The 22501-nt window shown below is 49.6% G+C and overlaps 1 protein-coding gene across 2 annotated transcripts in view; it reads left to right on the top strand.

Annotated features, from left to right (window-relative positions):
* Window positions 1–654: 654 nt before the first annotated feature.
* Window positions 655–22501, top strand: part of STK32C (serine/threonine kinase 32C) — a 97064-nt gene continuing 75217 nt past the window's right edge. The window contains exon 1 of one of the 2 annotated variants that reach the window (XM_052799797.1): window positions 655–1040. In XM_052799797.1, coding sequence (XP_052655757.1) covers window positions 936–1040 — 105 coding nt within the window. In that variant the 5' untranslated portion in view covers window positions 655–935. The remainder of the gene's footprint in view (window positions 1041–22501) is intronic. The other variant, XM_052799796.1, reaches the window with a different exon arrangement.

Below are 22501 nucleotides of genomic sequence, written 5' to 3'. Positions count from 1 at the left end.
TCGTTATTTTATTACAACTGTCAAATAAAAATCAATGCGGCTGTCTTCACATTAATGAGGTTAAAAATCAGTAGCGAGTATGGGTGACTAATTTAAGATGAGCTGTTTGTGCTTTCGTAAATAACAACCAAGTGCTGGTAAAAGGCTCGGCCATAATATAACCTGATTGCCTTTCACATCGGTTGCGATGTTTATGGATGAGTTTAAAAATAACTATAGGCTGTGTGAGACGATAGGTGCTGGCAGCCACGATGCCCCCCGGAGCAGGAGCGGTGGGCGCCGGGGCCGGGCCGGCCGCAGGGAACCGGGCAGGTTCCGCGGCCCGGCGGGGAGCTGCCGGGCCGGGATCTTCCCCCCGCGGCCCCGTCCTGGGGCACCGCCGCCGGCACGGCCCCCGCCAGCGACCCGCGCCTGCGGAGCGGAGCCGGAGGGCGCGGAGGGGAGCGGGGCCGGCCCGGGCTGGGCAGGGGGCGGGCGCAGGAGCAGGAGCAGGAGCAGGAGCATCAGCCGGCGGGGCCCGGCCCCCGCCCGGCCCGGCCGCACCTGCGGGCGGCGCCGCTGCCCTCCCGCCGCCGCCGGGGGCGCTGCGCTGGGGGCGGCGCGGCCCGGCCCGGCCCGGCCCGCCCCGCCGCCGCTCCGCTCCGCTCCCGCCTCCCGCCGCTGCGGCCGCCCGGCTCCCCTCTGCTCCGATCCGCTCCGCCCGGCCCGGCTCCGGCTCCGCTCCCCGCCGCCCCGCTCCGGCTCCGCTCCGCCGCGCCGCGGCAGCCGCCGCGGGCAGGAGGTCGGGAGGCGGCGGCGGGCGCTGCCATGCGGGCGGGCGGCGCCGGGGCGCGGGGCGGCTGAGGGCGGCGGCGGCTGGCGGCGGCAGCGGCGGCTCGTAGCGCCTGGTCCCGCCCGCGGGAGCCGCCGGGCCGGCGGGGAGCGGCGCGCAGGGCATGCCATCCGCCTCGCCCCGATGTTTCACTGGGGCAAGTGGAAGAAGAGGATGGGAGCGAGCGCCTCCTCCTCCAAGAGACCCGTCTTCGACGAGCGGGAGGACGGTGAGTGCGGCCGGGATGCCCTGCCCCGGGATGCCCTTGCCCCGCGATGCCCTTGCCCCGCACCTGTTGAGCCCCGCTCCGCCCGGCCCGGCGGGTCCCGGCCCGTCGCGTCCCGCCCCTGCGCGGTGCCGGCCCGGGGGGAGCGGGCGGCGGCGGGACCGTGGCTCCGGTGCGGGCTTGCCGGCCGGGTCCTGCTTCCCCGCGGGGCGCAGGGACCGCGGAGCCCCCGGCAGTGCGCTCGCTGCTCGGCAGGCAGCCCCGCAGAAACGGGGCGGCAGTCCTTAAAATAACGGGTGCCGGAGAAGCGGGCAGCGAGGCGGGGGACAGTGTAGCAAGGGAGTTGCAATCCGTGCGAGGAAGTCTCGGGTTTTAACAAGGAAAGATCGAGTGCAGCTGGTCATCAAACTTCTAAAAGCTACTTGCTGTTGGAAAGCGCTGCTTTGGGCTTTTTCTCCCAAGATGAGAGTTCTTTGTAGAAATACACCATGAAATACCACGGTTGCATTAGGCTTCTGGGACGCAGGGTGGAATTTCAGGGGACCAAAGGGAGGAAGCTTTGACCGTAGGTGGGGGAAGAGTGGGGAGAGGCGTGGGGCCAGCAGACGGGGTGCTGGATGGCTGGGAGTAATCCCGACGTACAAAGAACGCTGCATTGGCCCTAGGACACCAACTGAGCACTGGCAAAAATCCCCAGGTGCTTCGGGGTGCTGGAATTTTGCACTAGATAAACTTGGAGTTCGTGATACATGTTAATTTGAGCCTTCAAGGTATGGTGGTGTTCTAGCTTAGGTGAGCACTGGGTCTGCTGGCATCCCCGTAGTGAGGGCGATCAAACCTGAAACTGACTGTGCTGCTTCTGGCAGCTGAAGGGGTGTTAAATCAGGTAAACTTTTACTGGAGAAGCAGCTAGTTGATATCACCAAGTATTTATTAGCATTTCAGAGTATAACATTGAGTTGTTAACCCTTGCATCTCTTACTACAGAAGTGTAGAGAAAACATGTTAGAATGACACCTCACTGGCCAAGGGGTGTGCTGTGGTGTGACTGAAATGCACAACAAAATTGCTGTTGGAAGGAACTGTAAAATCCATCCCACCCCCCCGTCCCTTTATACTGACGCTGTGCATGAGATGGGGTCGATGTGGCTGCTGGGTGCAAGCAGCTCCGGTGGGCTTTACCAGAATTCTGTGCTCAAAGTGGAAAATGTGTTTCATCTTGGATGTGGTGGGTCAGCAAGCGAGCCAAGTAAAAACACTTAAATTGGAGGTTTTGCTACATAATTCAGAAAGCATTTCATTCTGAACTGAGCCTGTATACAGCCAATATAGGGAAATTGAGCTTTGCAGGTGAATGACCATGGACAAAAACCTGATAACATCTCATAAGGTATTTTCAAGCAGCGCTTTTGCGGTAGCGGAGACTTATTAGGACATTACTTTCTTAGTATTGCCTGTTTTTTCATCGTTGCTTGTTAGTGTGTGCTCAGAGCAATTACAGTGTTGTTCTGGTGAACTCATATTTACTGGCACGGCATGGTTGCTATGGAGATCTCTTAAGACATTCCAATAACTTCCTTACATAAAGAAACCACTTAATACTTCGGTTTTGTGTGTGACATAATGTGGAAGAATTGTTAATAATGACAATTAAAAGTGAAATAAATTTTTTAAAAAAGAGGAGAAAGGTTAGTATATAAAATTTTACCCATAGGTGGTTCCTAGTGATAGATATACAAGAATGAGCCCGACTCTCTAAATCCAGTGGTTTTAATTATGACAGAGTGTATGTAGACAGAAGGTTAACACTCATTCTAGTGAGTAGTAACACAAGGCCCAGTATTTACCCTCAGATAAATCGAACTCCAAATGTGTAGATTTTTGAGGTGAGAAAACCCTTACAGTCCTCTTGCCTGAATTCCTTGAGACTGGTTTCAAGACTTTACTGAGTTACTGCCTCAAGTCAAACTGGTGTGGGTAAGCCAGAGCCTGGTGGGGTTTCCTGGGGGTGGGCAGTAATGTGTTTGCTCTCAGTGTAAAACGCCTGGCCCTGGAGGATTATCCGCTGTTAACCTCGCAGTTAGAAATCATCTTGTCTCTCCAGTCTGCATCTCCAACCCCAGCTTGCTGCTGTTGGGCCTCACCTTGATAAACCAGAGGAGTTTCTGTTGTCGTGCCCCTGTCTCGGTGTAGCAGGAGGCTGGGACCATGGCCACCCGGCATTGTCGTCGGTGGGATGTGTGGACTGAGCTCTCCGAGTCCCTGACTCTGAGGGTAAACATCATATTCCTGAGTCTGTCCTGTGGATATTCTCTCAACCCTCTTTGTTTTTTTCAGCGCTGTTTTTGTTAAAGCTCGGACTGAACTCCTTGCTTTGGCAGGGATCAAGCCGAGGGCAGGTTGGTGCTGATGCAGCCTGGATGCAGCGCTGGCTCGTCGTCCATCCAGGGACAGGGCGGTGTGGAGCTGTGCAACGGGGACTCGTGCCCAAGGAACAACTGTCCTCCTCCCTCCTTGCTTCCCTTCCTGGGTGCTGTGTTGTCCCCTGCCCCCCAGTTTTCCACTGGTTCAGGTAATTTCTCTGGACTGTGAAGCTGGGCACAGGCCAAGTGCAACTGGTCCTTTGCATTTCATCTGAGCTGCTGGGGGGGGACAGTGCATCTTTCTGACACCCTTTTGGTGCTGTGCTTGGCTGCAGCGGGCACATCTTGCTGTTTCATGTTTGCGCATACAACCTTTGAAATATTTCTGAGCATTTCAGAGTTGGGATTCAACTACTAGAAAAGCTGACTTTGAAAGGAGAGCGTCTGCATGTTTTGTGTGTGCTTCCAGAAAGCACTGGTACGTGAGAGATTGGTTTCCCTTGCTTTGTGAGCGTTGGCTTCAGCTGGTTCCTTTTACACAGAAAACTTGGCATTTTCAGTAGCTGCTGCATACGCATCAGTTGGATGCAAGCTCCAACCTGTCCAACTTGAGATGCTGCCTAGTGATGCCTTTTTGACAGCTAGTTTTTGGCGAGGTACGTTGTACCCTGTGTCTGAACGGAGGAAGTTAATGAATGGGGCGGGGGGAAGAAAAAGTAGGGGAAAAAGAATATGAAAAGGCTGGAAGGAAGAACATAAGGCAAAAGAATAGAAGGGCTGCAAGACTGAGCACTCTCAGAGTTATGGTGTGCTGGAGTAAGGTGGCCTCAGTAAGCTGCAGTGAATCGTAGTGGGCTTGTAGATTTACCATTATCACTGTGTGCGGTTTTCCATCGGGCAAAACAGGCCTTTGTCTGTAAGGGCTTTTTAGGGTTTCTTATTTATACCTGTAAGAACCTTCTAAAAGCTTCTTACTTGGTCAGTGAATTTGTTCGCTGGAACCGAAGAAGGCCCGGTCTGGGTGCCAGCTGTCTCTCTGCCTGTTGTGAACCATCAGCTCCTCCATGGCAGGGCATGGGGCACTGGAATGTCTCAGCACAGCGGTTGCAAGGCCTGGTTTTCATGTGGGCAGAAAGTATTATCTGTTGTCATTCTGGGAAATGGCCAAGCAAGTTTATTGACAACCCCCTCCTTTTTTTTTTTTTTTTTTTTACTTTTATTCTTTATACTAAGTGGGGAAAACCTATCGTTGTGAAGCCAATGGGAATGTTTCAATCCAAATATTTAAAAAAACCATTTAGCAGAGTTGCTAGCACGTGGGAAACAGGGCTGAGTAATAGGAAATACAAGGCACGCTTACACTTAGTGCTATTAGCATTGCCCACAGTGGTGTTATGTGAGAGAGGGAGAAAAACACAGCACGATGTATCTTTATATGCAGTTATATCTAAAGAGGAATTTCAAGAGTGCGTTTTGGTTGTGGCTTCTCCTGAATCAAAGTGGCTTACTAAAAAAGTGTATGTAAATACACATGAGAATATGTAAAGCCATCTGCTGCTTTATGCTGAGCTGTTCCTTCCTTTGCTTACACTGAGGTGAGTGGTCCGGGGGCTTTCTGCTTGTTTCCTGACACTGAACTAGATTTCCAGCTGATTTTCAAGGTTTTAATGCTGCAGCCCAATTACTTGCATCGTGATTAGTATTTTGTCTCGATCACTTCTTTACCTATCCCTTATTTGACCCTCTCTGCCAGAGTGCAGATGCCTTTTTGTAACGGGGTCAAGTGCAGTCTCCTAGGTTTATCCTACTTGCATAAAAATCAACTTTTTGAAGCAGGGTGCTGGTTTTACAGCCCACAGGTACAGCTCTTCCAGTAAACCAGTCCGACTGAAAGAAGTGTGTACTCAGGGTTAGTCTTTGGGTCTGCAAGTTTCCAAGCTGAGAAACACTATTCTGTAAAAATGTGTTTCTTGTAAAACAAGAAAACTGTTACATATCTTGATGATGCTTTCCTAGCCGTGCCGTTTGCTGAAGTGCTCCAGCTTTAGGGATGTGCTGGGCCCAGGGGGCTCTTGAAGCCTGAGCAGTGCTGGAGGGATGGTCCCCACTCTGCATCCCCGCTGGCCTCATCCTCCCGGGGACCGCGGGAGGCTGGAGAGCCTCGGCAGCTGCGCGGCACGGCACCCATCCCCATGGAAACGGGCAAGAAGCTGCAAAACCTGGGGGAACGTGCTTAAAATAATCCCCATTTTAATTTCAAACCATGTGTTGGCAGGCTGTAGGGTTACACACGTACCAGAGTATGCATCCCTCCTGCCTCACCTGGGTGATCGAAAGCTGGAGTGCTTCATTCGTGGAGCTGTTTGATGTACAGCGAATGAACCATGCGTGCTGGTGCCAAACCTGCCTCTTGCTCGGACCTGTCATCCTGCAGTCACCTTCTGCTGAGCCTGCACTGGCTGGGTGCAGGGTGCTGGCTGCTGCTGGGTGCCGGGTGACTCCAGCTGCAGCTTTGGGGAGGACTGTCAGACCCACGCATCATCGTCGGCTTACATCACTTTGAAGTCAAGAGTTCAGTCGTTGCAGATTGGCAAGCTGTATAAGTTCCTCCTTTTACTTCTCATTTTCCGATCCGATGGGAGGAAGATGTCCAGCGTTCTCCACAGCGCTACGTGTTTGTCTTTCAGATCGGGATTCTCCCCCATAATTTTGTTCCAAGGGTTGGGACCTTCAGGGAAACAAGGGCATGCCGCCAGACCGTTGGAGGTATCTGGGCGATGGAGGTGTGGTGAGGATGGGAAGCAAAGCCTGACCTCGTCGTGCATCCCTTACCTCTGCAGTGACCCAAACCCCTCCCTGCCACGTTCACCCCAGGTCTGGGGGCATCCCACTGTGCTTCCAGGAGAGGGACCCTGGGAGAAGGGGCCACAGTTCCAGGAGAAGTTTTTCCCCCCTCTCTTAAGGCGATTAGTGCCATAAACCACATGCTGATAGGGGCCTGGCGGCGTCCCCTGGTCCCTGGGGGCTGGGGCTGCCCCGCAGCACCGTCCCTGCTCCAGCTGCTGTTGACGCGCTCCTCCTGCTGTGGCTGGCTCCTCTCACAGCCGGGTGCCTGGCACCAGTTCTCCCACCCATCTTCGTTGTCTCAGCTGGGCAGGGATTTCAAGCCCTGAGCAGGAAACGTTGCCCTTTTGATTGGAAAACTATGGGCTAATGCCCAGTAAGGCAGTTATAAAATCCCAAATCTTGTTTGTTTAGGGTCAGATACAGATGTGTTAAGCTTCCATGCTCTGCAAATTACTTACTAAAGTAATCACTGATCAGATTGCAAGGCAAACTTTTTTCATAGCCTGACTCTTATGTGGCTGTGGGTTGGGAGCACAGATGCCTTTCCCTGTTATTTAAAAACAAGAGAAAAAAGCCTTTATGTATTATCAAAGTGGTAGCTAAGTAAGTGGGGGGAGGAGGGAGTGGGAATTACAAGGAGGTGTCAGAAAAGCTGTGTTTAGTATTGTCAGCAGTGCTTTGTTTTTGCTTTAAATCTTGCCTCCCCCGGATCCGTGGCTTTTTGTGTGTGTTTCGCCCAGAGACAAGCTGTTGCCACACGCTTGCTGCCCCCCAACCTCTGCAGCGGAGCCGATGCTCCTTGTTCAGTCTAAGGATTGAAAACTTTTCTGCACGTGAAGCTTTTCAGTGTGTCGTGTAACGTAGAAATAGGTTAAATCCAGAGAACTCGGCAACTGCAAGTCTTGAAAGCATGTGGTAAAATGTACAACGTTTGGGTTACTGGCTCTCTCTCTGCTTCAGAAATAATTAATAACTTTGCTGTCACTCTCCAGACTGAAGGCCGTGGTCCATTCTCAATAGTGCTGAAAGAAAACTGAAGAAAAACTGTTCTGGATTGCGCTGATGAAGGGGGACAAAATGTCTCCCTTTGAACACTGAAAATTGCAGTTAGGGAGAACCGTTCCTATTGCTCACCTAAGACCATGCTTTATCTTTTACTTGTGTTGGCTTAAGAACGTATCTTTAAATCTTTTCATTTACAGCTATTTACAAAACTAAACTGCCTTTCTTAGAGAGAATACAGTATGCCTAAACCCTGCAGTATGCGTAAACCCTGGAAATGTCACGTTTCCAGCATTTTGTTGGGTGTTTTGTTCTTTCGAGTCCTTGTAGTGTTTTCATGTTTCCTTTGCCGTTGCCCCTTTTACAAGTTCACCCTTAAGAGGTGCGGATGGGGTCTGTGGTAAATCGTCGCCAGAGCTCCGGCTCCTCCACCCTCCTCTCGCTTGGCCTCTTCCCGCCCGGGGAAGTTCCCGTGCCTTTGCCCGGCATGAGCATTGAGGTGGTGCCCGCTCCCAGCGCAGTGGTAGGGTAAGCAAGGTGCAAATTTTCCTACTTTTGCATTTTGTGGAGGTCCAGCAAGCATGGCAGACCCAGCTGAGACAGCCGCAAACGTCGTTTCTCCCAAGCGGAGTCCAGCATCTCCACGGGCGTTCCGCTTTGGGGTGCGGGGCAGTGGTTTCTCTGGCCGGGAGGAGTGGCAGCCGGTGATGGTGATGCTCTCCGGTGGGGGGTTCCCGAGGGCTGGGTGTTTGGGGTCACTGCACCCTTCAGGTGGTGCCCATGAGGGACCCATCCGTGCAGCGTGCCTGTGCTGAGCCTGCCAGCTTTGTGCCGGCTTACCGGCTCTTGGCCCATCCACCCCAGTACTGGCCGTGTGTGCCGGCGCTGCCGGGAGGCAGGAGGGAGGCAAGGGCTGTGGCAGCTCAGAACAGAGCTGGCTCCTTTTGGGTGCTCATTCGCTCTCAGGCAAACGCAGGCTTTCGCCGTCGGGTTGGTGGGACCCTCCTCCTCCTCCCCAGCCGCCAGACCCTGAACACTTGTGTCTGGCTTGCCTGGCGTGCAGCCGGAGGGGTACGCCCCGTCCCGCAGGACCTGCGGAGCACGGCCTGCCCCTCAGTGCCAGGCGGCACTGGACGGGGATTTCATGTCCTCCCTGCTGTAGCATCACCCCAGGCACCTTCTGGAGCCGAGGGAGGAAAGGTCTGGCGAGGCCTCGAGGGGCTCGTGTGTCTATGGGAGGTCTAAAGAGAAGATGGGGGTAAGACAAATCCTGAGGGCAGCTGAGGCTGTTGGCATGAAGCTAAGTAAGAAAAAATTAACAAACCCAACTGCAATTCATGGGACACTTGACTGATAGGGAGGGAAAAGGGCAATCAAGAAAAAGTTACTGGAATTACAGTTCAAGTAAAACGTTAGACCAAATTAATGCCTGCCCTAGTCCATGAAGGCCACAGTCCTCACCACCGGCTTGAGACAGGCTTTCTGTGAATTCAGAGTAACATGCAGGAGCACGCTGCGAGGGACCTAAACACCTTACTGACCACGTTCCCAATGCTGGCATGGTGACCTTCCCAGCTCTGCTGGCATTCCCACCGATGCCTGCAGCTGTGCTTTCCGGGGGTACAAGTCAAGGAAACGGAGCTGATGGTGCCAGGTCGCTCGTAGGCACCCGCACCAGCAGCTGCCAGCCAGGAGAGCCCGCACCGGCAGTGCCTGGCTGTGAAGGCACTCAAGATCACCTCACGCTGTGGCTGGCAGAACGTCAGCACATGTCACTTGACAAGTAGAACCTTCCTGGAAGTGGAAAAAAAGTTGCTCTTTCTGTGGTTTGGTACTTTTGTCATATGGAACTTGGGTTCTGAAGTGGTAAGCAGGTTAAAATGCCTACAGCTGGTTCAGTTCTTGCCTGGTGGGGGGGGTCAGGTGTAGTGCATCAGCTAGAGGAGGGGTGTGTAGCGTGGTGCACGCTCATGAGTCCACGCAGGTAGGGGGATAATGTGTGTTTCCTTTTAAATATCACTTTATTTCTTGTGGGAATGCCTGAAATTGGGTGTGGTGGGTAACATTTGTGTAGAACAAAGATGCTCGCTTGCAGCGGTGTTCCTCTGCCCCTGGGTCAGGACTTGGGCTTTCCACTCACCATGGCCATGACTGAGTCTCTGTGAGTGTGGACCGTCTGGACGTCCTCGGGCAGGGGACATTGCTGAGCCTGTTGTTCATGGTCAGCCTGAGAGATGTAAAAGCAGGTACGACTTTTCCCTTTCTTTTCCATGGACCTGCTCTCCAGCCACAGTTTCAAACGCTTTGTCATTCAGCAGTCTATGAAGCATTTCATAGCTGTGGTTTTTGTTAATGTGCGGTTTCTACCACCTTACCCTAGGATCCTGTAATGAGGCACCTACATTAATCATGAATAATAACTTCCTGTTATGTGACATGGCAATGAGTTATAGAGAAGTAATGCAGGGTGCGGTGGCAGTAACAGAGGGACGGCGGATGGTGTGTAAATCCGAGATGCTGCGTGTGCCAGTGTATAGATAGGTGTGCAGCAGGGAGAACAACAACGTCAGCTAATCTCTGGTTTGGCATTTATCTTGCAAAGTAAAGAGAGGCAGGATAGCTCGCGAGTGGCTTAGCTTCTCCTAACAAGAGAAGATAAATGTCAGTGTCCTCTTTTCCTCTCCCACTGTTCTTCAGGAATTAAATTGCTTTAGGTGACAGTTAGGGAAAATTAAAAGTGCTTAGGATGTGTGGGAACAGACGGCTCTGAATACTGCTAAGCAATGAGATATGACAGTGTGTGAATGTTGATGTGCTAATTTACATCTCGTCTGTTGTTCAGGGTCTTTTCCAATACCTGGGACTAGTAAAGAGATGCAGGCACTGAATGATGTTCTGAATTTGGCGGCTTGCTGATTTGACTGTGCAGACCCAATCCTTATAGGCTGATGATTAGCCATGCTGTGTGATTGAATTAAACAGCAATGTAATGTATTTACAGCTCAGCTGACAGTTCTGGAAGCTGATAATTTTCATTTATTGTTCCAAAAAATACACTTACTTGGTTCTAGTGGCACCAGCAGAGAGCTGGTGGGCTTCTGAGGCTGATGGTGCTCTGAGTAGCTTTCAGGTTAACCTGCAAAAGGCTGTTCCAACATAGAAAGTTACCTTATTGTCCAAGGTTTTCGTTTTGTTACAGCGTAGCTGTCTAAAGATGTAAATGATCTTTTATATTTATGAGTTATGTGCTGCTTACACTGTATTGGAGCACTGCTGAAAGTGCACTGAATAGCTCTGAAACAAAGTGGTGAGGATAAGAGCAAAGATGTAAAAGCACGGCACTGTAGACGGTGGTGCATTGCTTTGGGTCTCCCATTTCTGCATGGTCTGTATAAGGGAAAATACAACTGTCTTTGCTCAGAAAAGAATATTTCTTTCTTCCTTTCTTCATTTCAGGTTAACTCTGTGACCAAAAAAACCTCCCCCACCTTCCAACAACCAACCAGCCAACCCAAACAAAATCCACAGCTAAACAAAAGTTGGCATCACTGCTTAAAATACTGGCGTATGATTTATGTCCTGTGAATTTAGAGGGATTACCTGGTGGCAACAAAAGGCCATCATATATATATTTCAGATACCTGGGGGGGGCAAAAAGGAAGGTAACAGGGGAAACTCAGTAGTAACTGGGAAGAAACTTACATTGAAAAGAAACTATTTCGGTATTCAGGAACTTACAGCCAAGACACTTCCTAGTGTTGGCACTTAATGTTATTGGCGTATAGGCAGGATATGCAGTATAAGGCAATGTGGAGAAGTGCTTACTTAGGTCCCCTTTTATGGTCACTTGCAGAATTCCCATGTGTTTTTAATGCTAGTGCCTGAGTACACTGACAAAGGTCAGAAGGTAGGGGCTTGGAAGGGCTTGGACTGATGCTTAGGTTCCTCCTCTGAGCAAGCAGTTCTCTGTCAGGATTAGGTAAAACACGGAGATGTGGGCTGCAATGAATGCTAATTACAATTATCCGAAAAATTGAGTAAATTATGTAGTTGGAAAGTGTCCTGCATTAGATGTCAGTTAATCATCCAGGACCATCAAGGTCAGTTAAGATCCTTCCAAATCTTTTCCACCAACCACACAAGTAGCACGATACATGTACACAGCTCGGGAGTCCCTGGATGTTGGGTGAAACACATTTTTCTTTTCCTCGCAAATAGCTTTTTATTCCTACTACCGTTTCTGCCCTCTTTCAGGTATAGAAAAAACACATTGGAAGCACTGGATGGCAAGCATGCTGCTGAGGTGTGACACTCCCCATCAGTGCACGCTGCAGACACCCGTAAGCCACTGCCATGAGAAATTAAACCTGCCCGAGTGCACCGGCGGCTGCGGCGCGGCGTGGCTGGGCTGTGCTGGCTGCAGCCTTCCTCCTGCTAGCTGTGGAGGCACAGCCACCTCCTGAGTCATGTTGGCAGGTAGATCTCTTCTTGCCGTCGCTGCGGCTGATGTTGGCTGGACACAACATTACCTCTATGACTCAGTGCATTTTTGCTGTCAGAAGGATATTACATCTCTTCTGAAAGACCTTTTTTTAAACTGTGGTATGTAGCACACTAAACTACCTTGTATAACTAATGTCATATAATTCACTAGAAAGCTATATACTACACATTCGCTTTATATTTTGCTGGTTCCCCAGTCTTAATGGAAACTGGCAGGCAAGACCAGAAAGTAGGAAACACGGAAAATGATACACATTAGACTCGGATTGTTTGCACTGTAGGAAAATGTGCTTTATGCTTTACAGAAAATAAGGCTAAAGCCTGGTCCCAAATAATTTGCACTTTAAAGGCTTGATGCCGCATGTTGTAATGACATGAATAATTCATACACATTCAAGCAGTCCCCATAATTTCATATTCAAGCCTGATTCTAGATTTGCTCAAAACTCTGAAGTGCCATCGATTAGTGGCTCCTCCAGCACAGAAAGCAGCTTGGCAGGACCTTCAGCGCAGGGATGAAATGGTAGCCTCTCCAGCTGGTGCTGGTTGTGTGTCTCTGTAAGGGCTGGGAGCTTTCCCCATTGTACCTGCTCAGGCAGACTGGCCAGTCGCTCCGACAGTGTCTAGAGCTCACCGACTCGAGTACCTCCTGGGTCTGACCTTGACATGTTTTCATTTGCTTTCATACATCGTTGCACCATTAACCAGTAAGTAATAAACACTACCAGGAAAGTCAGCGTGGGTTTGAGCTGTTGCTATGAGCTCAGCACAATGCTTCGAGTTCCCCAAATGGCAAATGATGCCTGTTTAAGAAATGAACCCATGTTGTGGGAAGAGATGCAGATAAAGCAGCACGAGGTGGGTAATAACAGGGAGCTGGTGAGCAGGCATTGACTTGGGTTTTCTCCCCCAGTATGTGAGTGTGCTTGGCTTACCCCTCCAACGCAAGTACTGCCTGTTGGCTTAATACTGGGATTTCTGGAGTAACTCGAGAGTCCTGAGGTTTAGGCACAGCTGTACAGACGACACAGGCAGGTGTTCTGGGTGGAGCTGATGGGCAAAGAGGTGCTCGCGTCAGGGTGCTGATGGTGGTACCACACTGCTCTGCTCGGACATCCCGGCTGGCCATGGCTTTCCATCTGCAGGCTGTGGCTAATTCATGAGTTAGACCCACTGGCAGTCTGGAAGCTGCCTTGTCAGTTACTGCTAGGACAACAACATATCGGGTATTTGTGATAGTCCCTTGGTAACTCCTTAAAAACCAGTGACAGCATAAAAGCGCTGTCATCAGTTCTGGTATGGTATGTGCAGTACAGGGCGAGTGCGGGATGCTGGGGGCACCTGCAATCACTGTTCATTTTGTTCAGTTGGCTTTTATTGCATGTTAAATGCCACAGCAGGAAGATTGCAAGCAGGTGTCAAAACAAGCACAGTTGTGACGAGGCAAACCTAGGGATTGATTAATGAATATTTTCAGTGTGTTGTATATTTTTCTACATGGCTTTCTGATATAAAGATCAATGTGTGAAATTGTTGAAAAAATAACAGGTTTCTTTCAACTAGAACAAAATGCTTCTGTTTATCAAAATGTTGACTAACATCAGCAAACAATTCAATCGCTTATTGCCCTTCAGTAATACTTCGGAAATAATTTTAGTTAGTGTTTCTTCTGGCCTTGGATTGGATTTTTTTATGCGCTTAGTTCAGCACCTCCAAAGGTACCCCTGCCTCACCCCCTCCTCTCTCTGGGAGGCCTCTGTCCTCCTCCTCTCTGCGGTGAAGTGGGAATTTTCCGTTGCGGGCTCTCTTGTTTCTCACCGAGGCTGCACGGGGATTTATTCCCAGGGGTAAACCAGCGCGGGTGGGAAGCAGGCAGATGAGCAGCCCCAGTGGTGTGGGGTGTTGGCGGTGGGGATGCTGAGTGAATGCAGAGCCCTGGGGGATGTGCTTGGCCCCGCAAGCCATCCGTGCTCGAGTACCAGCGCCCTGAGCTGCTGTGCCGTGTGAGGCGCGGGGCTTTCCCGAGGGTTGTCTCTGCTCCCCACGTGCTCACTGCTGCAGTTTGTAACGGGGCGAGGGCTGCACCCCACAGTGGTACCTGCCGCAGGCGGAGGGGAGGGCGATGCCCTCCACTCTGCGTGCTGCTGCAAGAGACGAGGCTTCCCTCTTTTCTTGTGTTTGAAGTCTTTTTCAGGAGAAGTTGTCTTTCCAGAGTGAGTTGGTACATAACCGTGTTCAAGAGAATTTCTTATCACAGAAATAGGATGTCTGCTTTCCCCAGAGAAGTTAAACCTGGTGAATAATTCTGTTTGACATTCCCACTGTCTGTGAATTGGGGTCTGCTCTCTTGTTGTTGAGTTGAAATGGGTCATAAGCAGTTATGGTCATCCGTCCCGTGCTCCTGCAGGTACTGGGTGGGCAGGCTCAGTCCCCACCATGCTTGGCACACTTGCATGCGTCAGTGTGGTCTGTCCACTGAGTACATCTGCTCTGACGCTTCCAAAATAAAAAACAGACTTCTTGTTGACTTCAGGGAGCACCGGAGGGGATCACTGCTCCTACCTGGGGTCAAGCCTACCCCGGCAAAAGTATCTTCAAGTATTCATGAATCTCTTGTGCCTCTTTTTCCTTTCCAGATTTATCTACATCACAAGCATGTGTGACTAGCAGCCACGCATTTATGCTGTCTTGGTCCTAATTTTTCCCTCTTCACAAAAAAGAGCCCCTTCCATCACCAGAGCTGTGTGAAATACCTTGCCCAACTTGGTGTGTGGCAGAACACGGACACGCACAGGGAGACTGAACCCCCCCCAGCCTCAGGAGTGCGCTTTGTCCTGCCCCGGTGTTGGTGTTCGCCAGCCTTGGAGCCCGGCTCCTGGTGCTGTGTGCTGCTGCTGGGCTTGTCGCGGCGCTGGTGCAGCAGCCTGCTCGGGATGGTTTGGCTTCCTTCCAAACCTTCGGTGACCCGCTGGTGCTGCTGGCCCAGGGTGCGTATCCCCTCTTCGGCTGTATTTGTCAAAAAAGTGTAGGTCAGTTGAGTAGCAGCATTTCCCACAGGCATTAAAATGCTGCGGCAGGTCTGACGAGCAGCACGTCCATTGATCCCAGCGGAAGGTATTTTGGGAGCACGTCTGCTATTCATGAGCCTCCGGGACAAAGATAGGACCGTGCGCCTGAAATAGCGCCGTGGAGCCACGCACGTGGTGCAAACCCCACTGGTGGCTGCACTTGGGAAGAAAATCCAGAGTTTGTTTTCAAGTCATCATCGCTGTGTTGACAGGGCTGTCGTAGGGAAAGCTATCTCAACTGGGAATGTATAAATTAACTCCAAGTACGATGTACACGCATGCAGATATCGCACACTGCTCACATCGCAATGTAAGTAAATAAAGGACTTGTTAGCTTTTTACATATAGAGAGATATATATATATATAAAATTGCCTGCCTGTTGAAGAAAAGGCTTTCTGTTGTTGTAGTTCAGTGCATACTCTCTTTTAAAGCTGTCTGTTGAGGGAGCTCCTTTGGACCCTCGTGCCCCGAGGGCATCGTAGCTGTGCGTGCTCGGGGCTGCGCTGCACCGCTGCTGCGGCAGCCAGTGGTGCTGTGCCGAGGTGACCCTTCCTGTGAAGCAGAGCACCGCTGGTCTGCTCCTGAGCTGTGCAGAAATTCATGGTTGATGCCAGTGCATTCATTAATATGCATATGTTAAAAAACCAAAACAACCCTCAACCAGACCTCAACTGTACTTCCATAGTGCTAATCCATCCAGTTGCCAAGAAATGAATATAGCTGACAACCCCAGCCCTTTTTCATGAGACTTTTTTTTTTTCTTTTCAATTTTCTTTATGGTACTCAAGTGGAATGAAATGCTGTAGCAGAGACCACCCCTAAATGCTGTAATTGTGGTATATGCAGCAGTACTAGAGTTGCAGTATATGTGTGTTAAAAAACAAGGAAACTGCATTTCATTTTTAAGTGTATCCTCCATTGCAGCTCTTGCCAGTGCAATACTTCTTAGACACCCACAGGTGATAAGCAATGATAGAAGTGTATCTGTTAACTGAGCTACTGCTGAGTTAGTGTCTGTTTACCTTCATGTAAAAGCCAAATGGTTTGTGCTCTTAACTGTATAGATTCACTACTGGGATAGAAAAGTAGACAGACTGATCTGGCTAGTGCATAAACAACTTTTTTTTGGTTTATTTTCCCAATATTCTGATAATTGTTACCAGACACAGTGAAATAGCAGGAGGAACAAGACTGTCTTTCATATCCCACAATGAATTTGCTGGTGTGACAAGTAGTAAAAGCCTCTTTTAATTAAAAACCAGAAGCAGCTGATTGTAGAAAATATTCTTGGACATTCACTGTTACAAAGAGTTCTTGTCTCAGGGCTGTTACACTCTGAGTCCGCAGGAAACTCTAATGTTTCTGGATTTATTTGGAAAAAGCAATCATAATCAGGAAACATAAATAATAGAATGTATGATATTGAATAGAATAATGAAGGTTGTTCCCCAAAAGACCTATTTTTTCAGTCTCAGACCTTTTAAAGGCTGTCTTGTAATTTAAAAAAAAATGGTAATGCTGAATTCTGTCTTGTTTTCAACCGTTTTTAAGTTCTCACTTAAAACCTGAATGCTCCATGCCCTCATCAGGAGTGTAGTAAGGGGTGTGAAAATGAAGGAGTGTTGGATAAAAGACCAGAAGTGTGACTGAAGAGGCGCCAATCCAACTTTACTAATGTAGTTGTGTTATGGTAATGCCATGGAAGCCTACAGTGGAATTGGAGAGAATCGTGCAAAGAGAGACAGTTCCTGCAGGAAAGAAGTTACAGTTAAATAGACGTGAGGGAGTAGAAGAAATAGGTGCTGTTTTGGTGAAATTGGTGGAAAGAAAGCATATCAACAGAGGGCTGGGGAGAGCACCCTTGGGCTCGTGGTCTGCGGTGCTCTGGTGTCGCGGTGGCCCAGCAGCATGGAGGGATGCTCGGCAGGCACCGGCCGGTGGTGCGGGTGGGCTGGAGGGGAGCAGAGCCCTCTCGCTGGCTGGCAGCCGGGGAGCGGGGGATAACTGCCTGTTTGACGGGAGGGCGGATGCCGGCTGGGGAGCGCGGGATGCTCCACGCGGAGCGGGATGCTCGCCTGCCTCTGAGAGCTGTGCTCGAGCTGCGAGGCCGGGGTGCAGATCCGTGTGCCCGAGCGCGGGGCCGGAGGCTCGGCCAGCACTCGGTTGGAGTGTGAAGCCCTGGGGTGCTCTGCGGGGAGCCGGGGGATTTTCTGATCTTTGCCTGGCCTCGTGTGCACTTACCACAGGACTTTCAGGGAGGATCAACTCCCACGGTACAAACAGCTGTAGGGCTATTTATCCTAGAAATACAGGGGACTTTTCCTGCTCGCATATGATCAGTCACATACCAGTTGCTGCTGTGAGCCTAATAATTTTTTCACAATAGCTCAGCATTTGTTTCTGCATAAAACATGAAGTTAAACAAGAATTAGGTAGCTCCTTTTCTTTTCGGCTTTGAGCAGCCTTTGTTGCTTGCTTTAGGTACACAGAAAAAATACGGCAGGTCTGAGGACTTCAATTACCTATGGTTACTGAATTTAATGTGGCTCATTCTTTCTTGGAAAAGCATTGTTAATTATTAATATTGCTAATTTTTCTATTAGTTAATGTTTAAGATCTTCCAAATATGGTGTCAGGGCCTTTCCAAGTGATACAGTACTAAGATTAGCAATCGTCTGTCTACTTTGAATATTCTCGTAAACCATTTCCCTGATCTTTTAATACAAAGCATTGGGTTTGGTTTTTTTTTGTTGTTCTCCAAAATGGCTCCGACTCTCTAAGACACATTTGTGTGATTGCACGTCAGGAGTTGGGATATTGTTACAGCATGATAAAGTGCATTGGGTTTCACGTTAGCAACTGGTGCATCTCTACAATTACTCTTGCTGCTCGTTATTATCTGTATTTCCATAGCAACTAGAACGTCTGGTCACGGACCCACTGCTGCTGTGCATGGTGCTGGAGAAGCGCAGGAGCCGACAGCAGGATCCCCTGTGCCATTTCAGCCCATGCTCCTTGCTGGTCGGGTATCGGTGCCGCTCAGCGCTGTAAGCAGGGCTTCGTCTCTCCGTTCAGCAGAGCTCCATCAGAGCTCTTCTCATCTTGTAAAAAGCTACTGAAACATTTTTTTCTCATTTTTCTTAACCGGATAGCATCACTCCTTAACTTCCCATAGAGTTCCTACTCTGAATCCGGCCTCTGAGCTATCCAAAGACCCCATCTCCATGCGCGGTTGTACCAGCAGCTAATAAGAGGAGCCAGGCAGCCTGGGGCAGTCGGGCAGGAATATATCCTACTCTTCAGTGTACATCTTGACAAAGAAGTTGTCAGCCTGTTAGTGGTAATACGACCTGACAAGCCTTAAAAAAAAACATGACTGGAGAATCTGTTCTCCTGCAGTCTCAGGGCACTGCTTTCCACAGGTTGACTGTTGCTATATAAAGAAATAGTCTGTTGTTTCTAAATTTACTTCGTTAATGTCACAGAGCATAAAGAAAAATGGCAAGAATAAATTGACATTTACGGCAGGGAGTGATCCAGGGAACAGGCCAGTTGTGGCCATACCAGTCTGGCTGGGCACTCTTTGGATGTTTGTTCCTCTTTCTGTTTAATTACTCAAGTCTGGAAAGTCATTTGCATATATGGCTTTTTGCACTTCAGGCATTACTCCTCTGTGCGCTGTGCAGTTGACTGATTTTAAGCGAAATCCAGACATTGTCAAAATTTTTAAAGAAACTAAAAGGGGAGCGAAGCGGCACACCGAGTTTGCAGTTGGTTGCGGGACGGTCGTGGGGCTGTTGCCTTTCCCTGGGTAGAAGGGAGCGGAGCCGTGCGGCAGACGGGAGCCAGAGTAGGAGCTGAAAGCACCTTCCAGGCTTCGGGGAGGCTACCCCAGGGGTTTTGTTAGTGTCCAGGCCGTTGTCAATCTCATGTAAGCAGGTGCAAACCTCAGCAAAATCTGGATACGGGTGTCGTGCCGCCCGGAGTCGTTTTCTGACCGGCACCGTCCGAGTGCTCTTGCCTCTTCTCTGCCGCCAGCAATAACCTTCTCACTGGACAGGGAGAAGGTCAGGTCTTTAACTGCAGTCAAGAATAATCGTTAAACATAAGAAATTACTTATGTTGCCATAAATAGAGGCCTATTTTTAAAAAAAGTAAGTCTTCTCACTAGGATATAGATGTAACTGATCTGGACAACATCTCCTTCTGGCCCTCAGATATCCCTCAGCTTGTCTTACTCTGGTGTTCCTCATACAGACCTGCTGTCGGGAGTGCAATTGGGGTTGTTCCAATAGATCCAGGATCAGACTTCCCATGTCTAACCTAAGTGGCAGCTCCATTCCCCAAGTTTGTTTTTTAAGGCTTTTTGGGAAGCCCCAGTGCTTGCAAGTTCTTTGTGCGCTAGCATGTTGCAAATTTTGCATAAGGTTTATTGCAAAAGTAGGTCTTGATACAACAGCATTTGGTAGGCTTTCAGCTCAAGCAGAGCCTTTACAGTATTGTCAAATATGTGTCCCGCATATGTAAGTTCCTTCCTACAAGTGCTTGAGAGGATAATGTTTGATACATGAGGATGTGGGGATGCACCTACAGCAGATGGAGTCCAAATTACTTTTGTTGGCTCTGACCACACGCAAATCCTCGCCCAGGTGGTACCAGCACCATCCTGCAGTGACGCTCTGCAGAATGAGCCCCTTGGTTAGGCCGTGTTGGTTTGTCCTTGGCCGTGAGTGACCCTTTGGGTCTCCTCCTCCATAGGTGTGTGAGGGTCTGGGTGTTACAACTGGCCAGTTTGACTGATGAGATGGGGTCCAAGAAGAAGTGACCTGTTAGACTGCGCAGGAAGCGCCTGCTGAATTGGGCTCGGACCTCCCAGGCTGGGCTTTGCCCCTGTGTTGGTCTCGCGCTCCCCGCACTCGGCACCGGGAGCATGAAGGGGCCTCATCGTGGGCGTACAGCAGGCGTGTGCAGCCGGTGTGCTGGGAAGTAACTGGGGGAAGGAATAGATGGAACAGGAAGATGATACCTAATTCTTCTGCCGTCTGGAGGTTCTGTTTCCTTTAGACTTATCACTTAGTATTATTTTAAACTCATTCCTCTCTGTGAGTCCCTCTGACACTGAGGCTCTTTCCCAGTGCAGTGTGGTGGCTGTCCAGCAGACATCAAACCGCAGCCTGTTTGTGTCCAGCCACTGGGGTTTGAGTTGCCTTAGGTGGTGTTACGGGGATCGGTGTGCCCCGAGTAGGGCGACACACGCAAATCCTCCTTTTTTTTCTTTCTCTCTTTCCCGGTGTGTCCAGTGGCTGCATTGATGCAGTGCACACAGCATCTCACTGTCAGTGCCATGGAGGTGGGTTTGGCGCCGGGGATGTGCAGACCTGCTGGCGTGGCCAGGATCAGCCCGTAATTAAAACACACCACATTTGGAGGGTAGCGAGAAACCATTAAGAGGCACTCTTCTGAGGCTGCTTGGGTGATGCTGATTACTGGCAGTTAATTAAAAAGCAAGTAAGAGGAAAGCTCTTTCAGGGACTTGAGTGAGGGTGTGCGGCAGCTCGTTCTGTTGTTCTCCCTGTGTTTTCTGGTTGTAACCACATGCGGCTCCGTGCTGGGGCTCTTCCATCTCAGACGTAACTCGTGTCTTGCCAGAGGTGCTTCCTTTGGCACGCAGGCAGCCCGCTCCCCTGCCCGCGCTGCCGGCTGCCTGCGTCCTGATGTCCGGCCATTGCTCGTTGCCCAACCTCGCCGCTCCCCGCCGCAATTCTTCCATCCGTTTCCATCCACCACCCAACACGTTCATTTTTCTGTTTCCACTGTGAATCTCTATCAGCAAATGAGCAAAATAAATGTTGCTTGTTTGTTTTGACAATTACAGTACAGATTTAATTACGATCCTTCTTCCTCGTATACTGCTGAATGTTATGTGGTATGTTTGGCATAAACAAAGATGTTCTGCTAATGTGAGATATGGTTATTAAAGATACACTGTCGCACTGAAGCCTAGTCACTGAAACTGAAGTCAGCTGGAGCTGAACTTCCAGTGTATATATTTTCGTGTTCATTTTTTACAGCCTGCGTGCGAGGAAGAAGCAGATACTGTGCAGAGACGTCACTGAGAGTGGCTGGGTGAGCCTTTGGGAAGTGAGCTAAGGAAACTGAAAAATAAGAAGAGAAAGAGAGAAAACCATTTCTCTGTCTTCATTTATTTTGAGTTAGTCTCAGAGTGAGTTGTCTGTTCAAAACAGTGGGTATCTTCAAATGTCACTTACCATGAAAAGAGCCTGATTTTCCTGCTAATCACTTACTGCCTCTGAAGGATCTGTTTTAAAGTCTGAGCCTATTGTGTCAATATGAAAGCAGCTGTAACATTGTCTTGCCATAGTAAATTGGCAATGACTTTGCATTTCATAATTAGTTAACAAGGAATTGCTTACAATGTACACGTCTTTCAAGATATCATTGAAATGTGCAGTACACGTTTGACACACTATTAATTACGAATAGGATTTTCAAAAGCTCTCGGGCAACAGTTTCCATTTCCCCTCACTCAGTTGGGCCATTGACAGAGATGAGGACGAATTAAGCCAAGGGTTTGAATTTCTTTCTGAAAAATACTTTGGAACTCAAGGGTGATTAAGGGGGGCTTAATAGCCCACTGACCGCATTTCAAATACCCCCAGGGTGGCACTGAGGTGAGCAGCCCTTATCCCCTGGGGCTTCTGGCTGGGGCTCTGTGAACTCCCCCTGTTCCCGTGAAGGTAGCTCTCTCAATTACATCTTGTCAGAAAACCTCTCAAGGAGGTAATTCGAGGGAGAAATTATTTCTAAAGATTCTTGTCAAATTACAGAGAGTCTTTAATTAAATGAGTGTCCATTACTTAATGGCAATTGTGGAGAGAAAATCCTTACTTCTGAAGAGGCAAATCTCCAGTTCCCTAACAAAAATTTGCTTTTTAAAATAATAAGATAAAAATAGCTTATTCTGCTCCAGAACTGAAGCCTAAAAGAAATTAATGTCTATCCTTGGAGGGATTTAATTTGGAAAGTGAAAAACATTCGCGTTAGCTTTCTGCACGCATTTGCTGTGGAAGAAGTCACAGCCGCAGAGTGAACCGTAGTGACTTGTTCCCAGCTTGGTACAAAGCTGATTACTCAGTCTGTGCTTTCTGGGGGTACCAGTGCACCAGACTTTTCCGCGGGTTTGCTGTTCTTCCCCTACCATTCAGAAAATTTCCCAACATTTTCCAATCAGCCTTGAAACAAGCTGTGTCACCAAGGGGGTGAGATGGGGGTGATGGTGGGAGGATGCAGAGGCGAAGGAATGCTGCGGTGCCGGCTCTTCGTCCTCCCGCAGTGTTGGGGCTGCCCCTCGTGTGGGGGTGGCTGGTGTGAAGAGCCCCCCCGAGCCTGGGGAGCCGTGCAGGTTTGCGTCCCTGCCAGCCGCTCCACAGCTCACCCCGACCATAGCCATGTCTCATTGCAGAGTTTGGTTGGGCAACAAGCGAGAAAAAATGGCCCAACCTTGCTGGTTTAGAACCAAATGAGTGTTTTTAAGATTTGCCTCACATCTTTTGGGTATTTTTATCGTCTGCCTCATTCTAACGGTCTCGTCTGAGTCATCTCATCCCTAGTTTAGATTTATACTCCTTTCTGCGCCTACTCCCAACAGGACCTGAATC

The sequence above is a fragment of the Harpia harpyja genome, chromosome 10 (assembly GCF_026419915.1).
Source record: "Harpia harpyja isolate bHarHar1 chromosome 10, bHarHar1 primary haplotype, whole genome shotgun sequence".
Taxonomy (NCBI): Eukaryota; Metazoa; Chordata; class Aves; order Accipitriformes; family Accipitridae; genus Harpia; species Harpia harpyja.
This window is presented reverse-complemented; position numbering and strand designations above follow the sequence as displayed.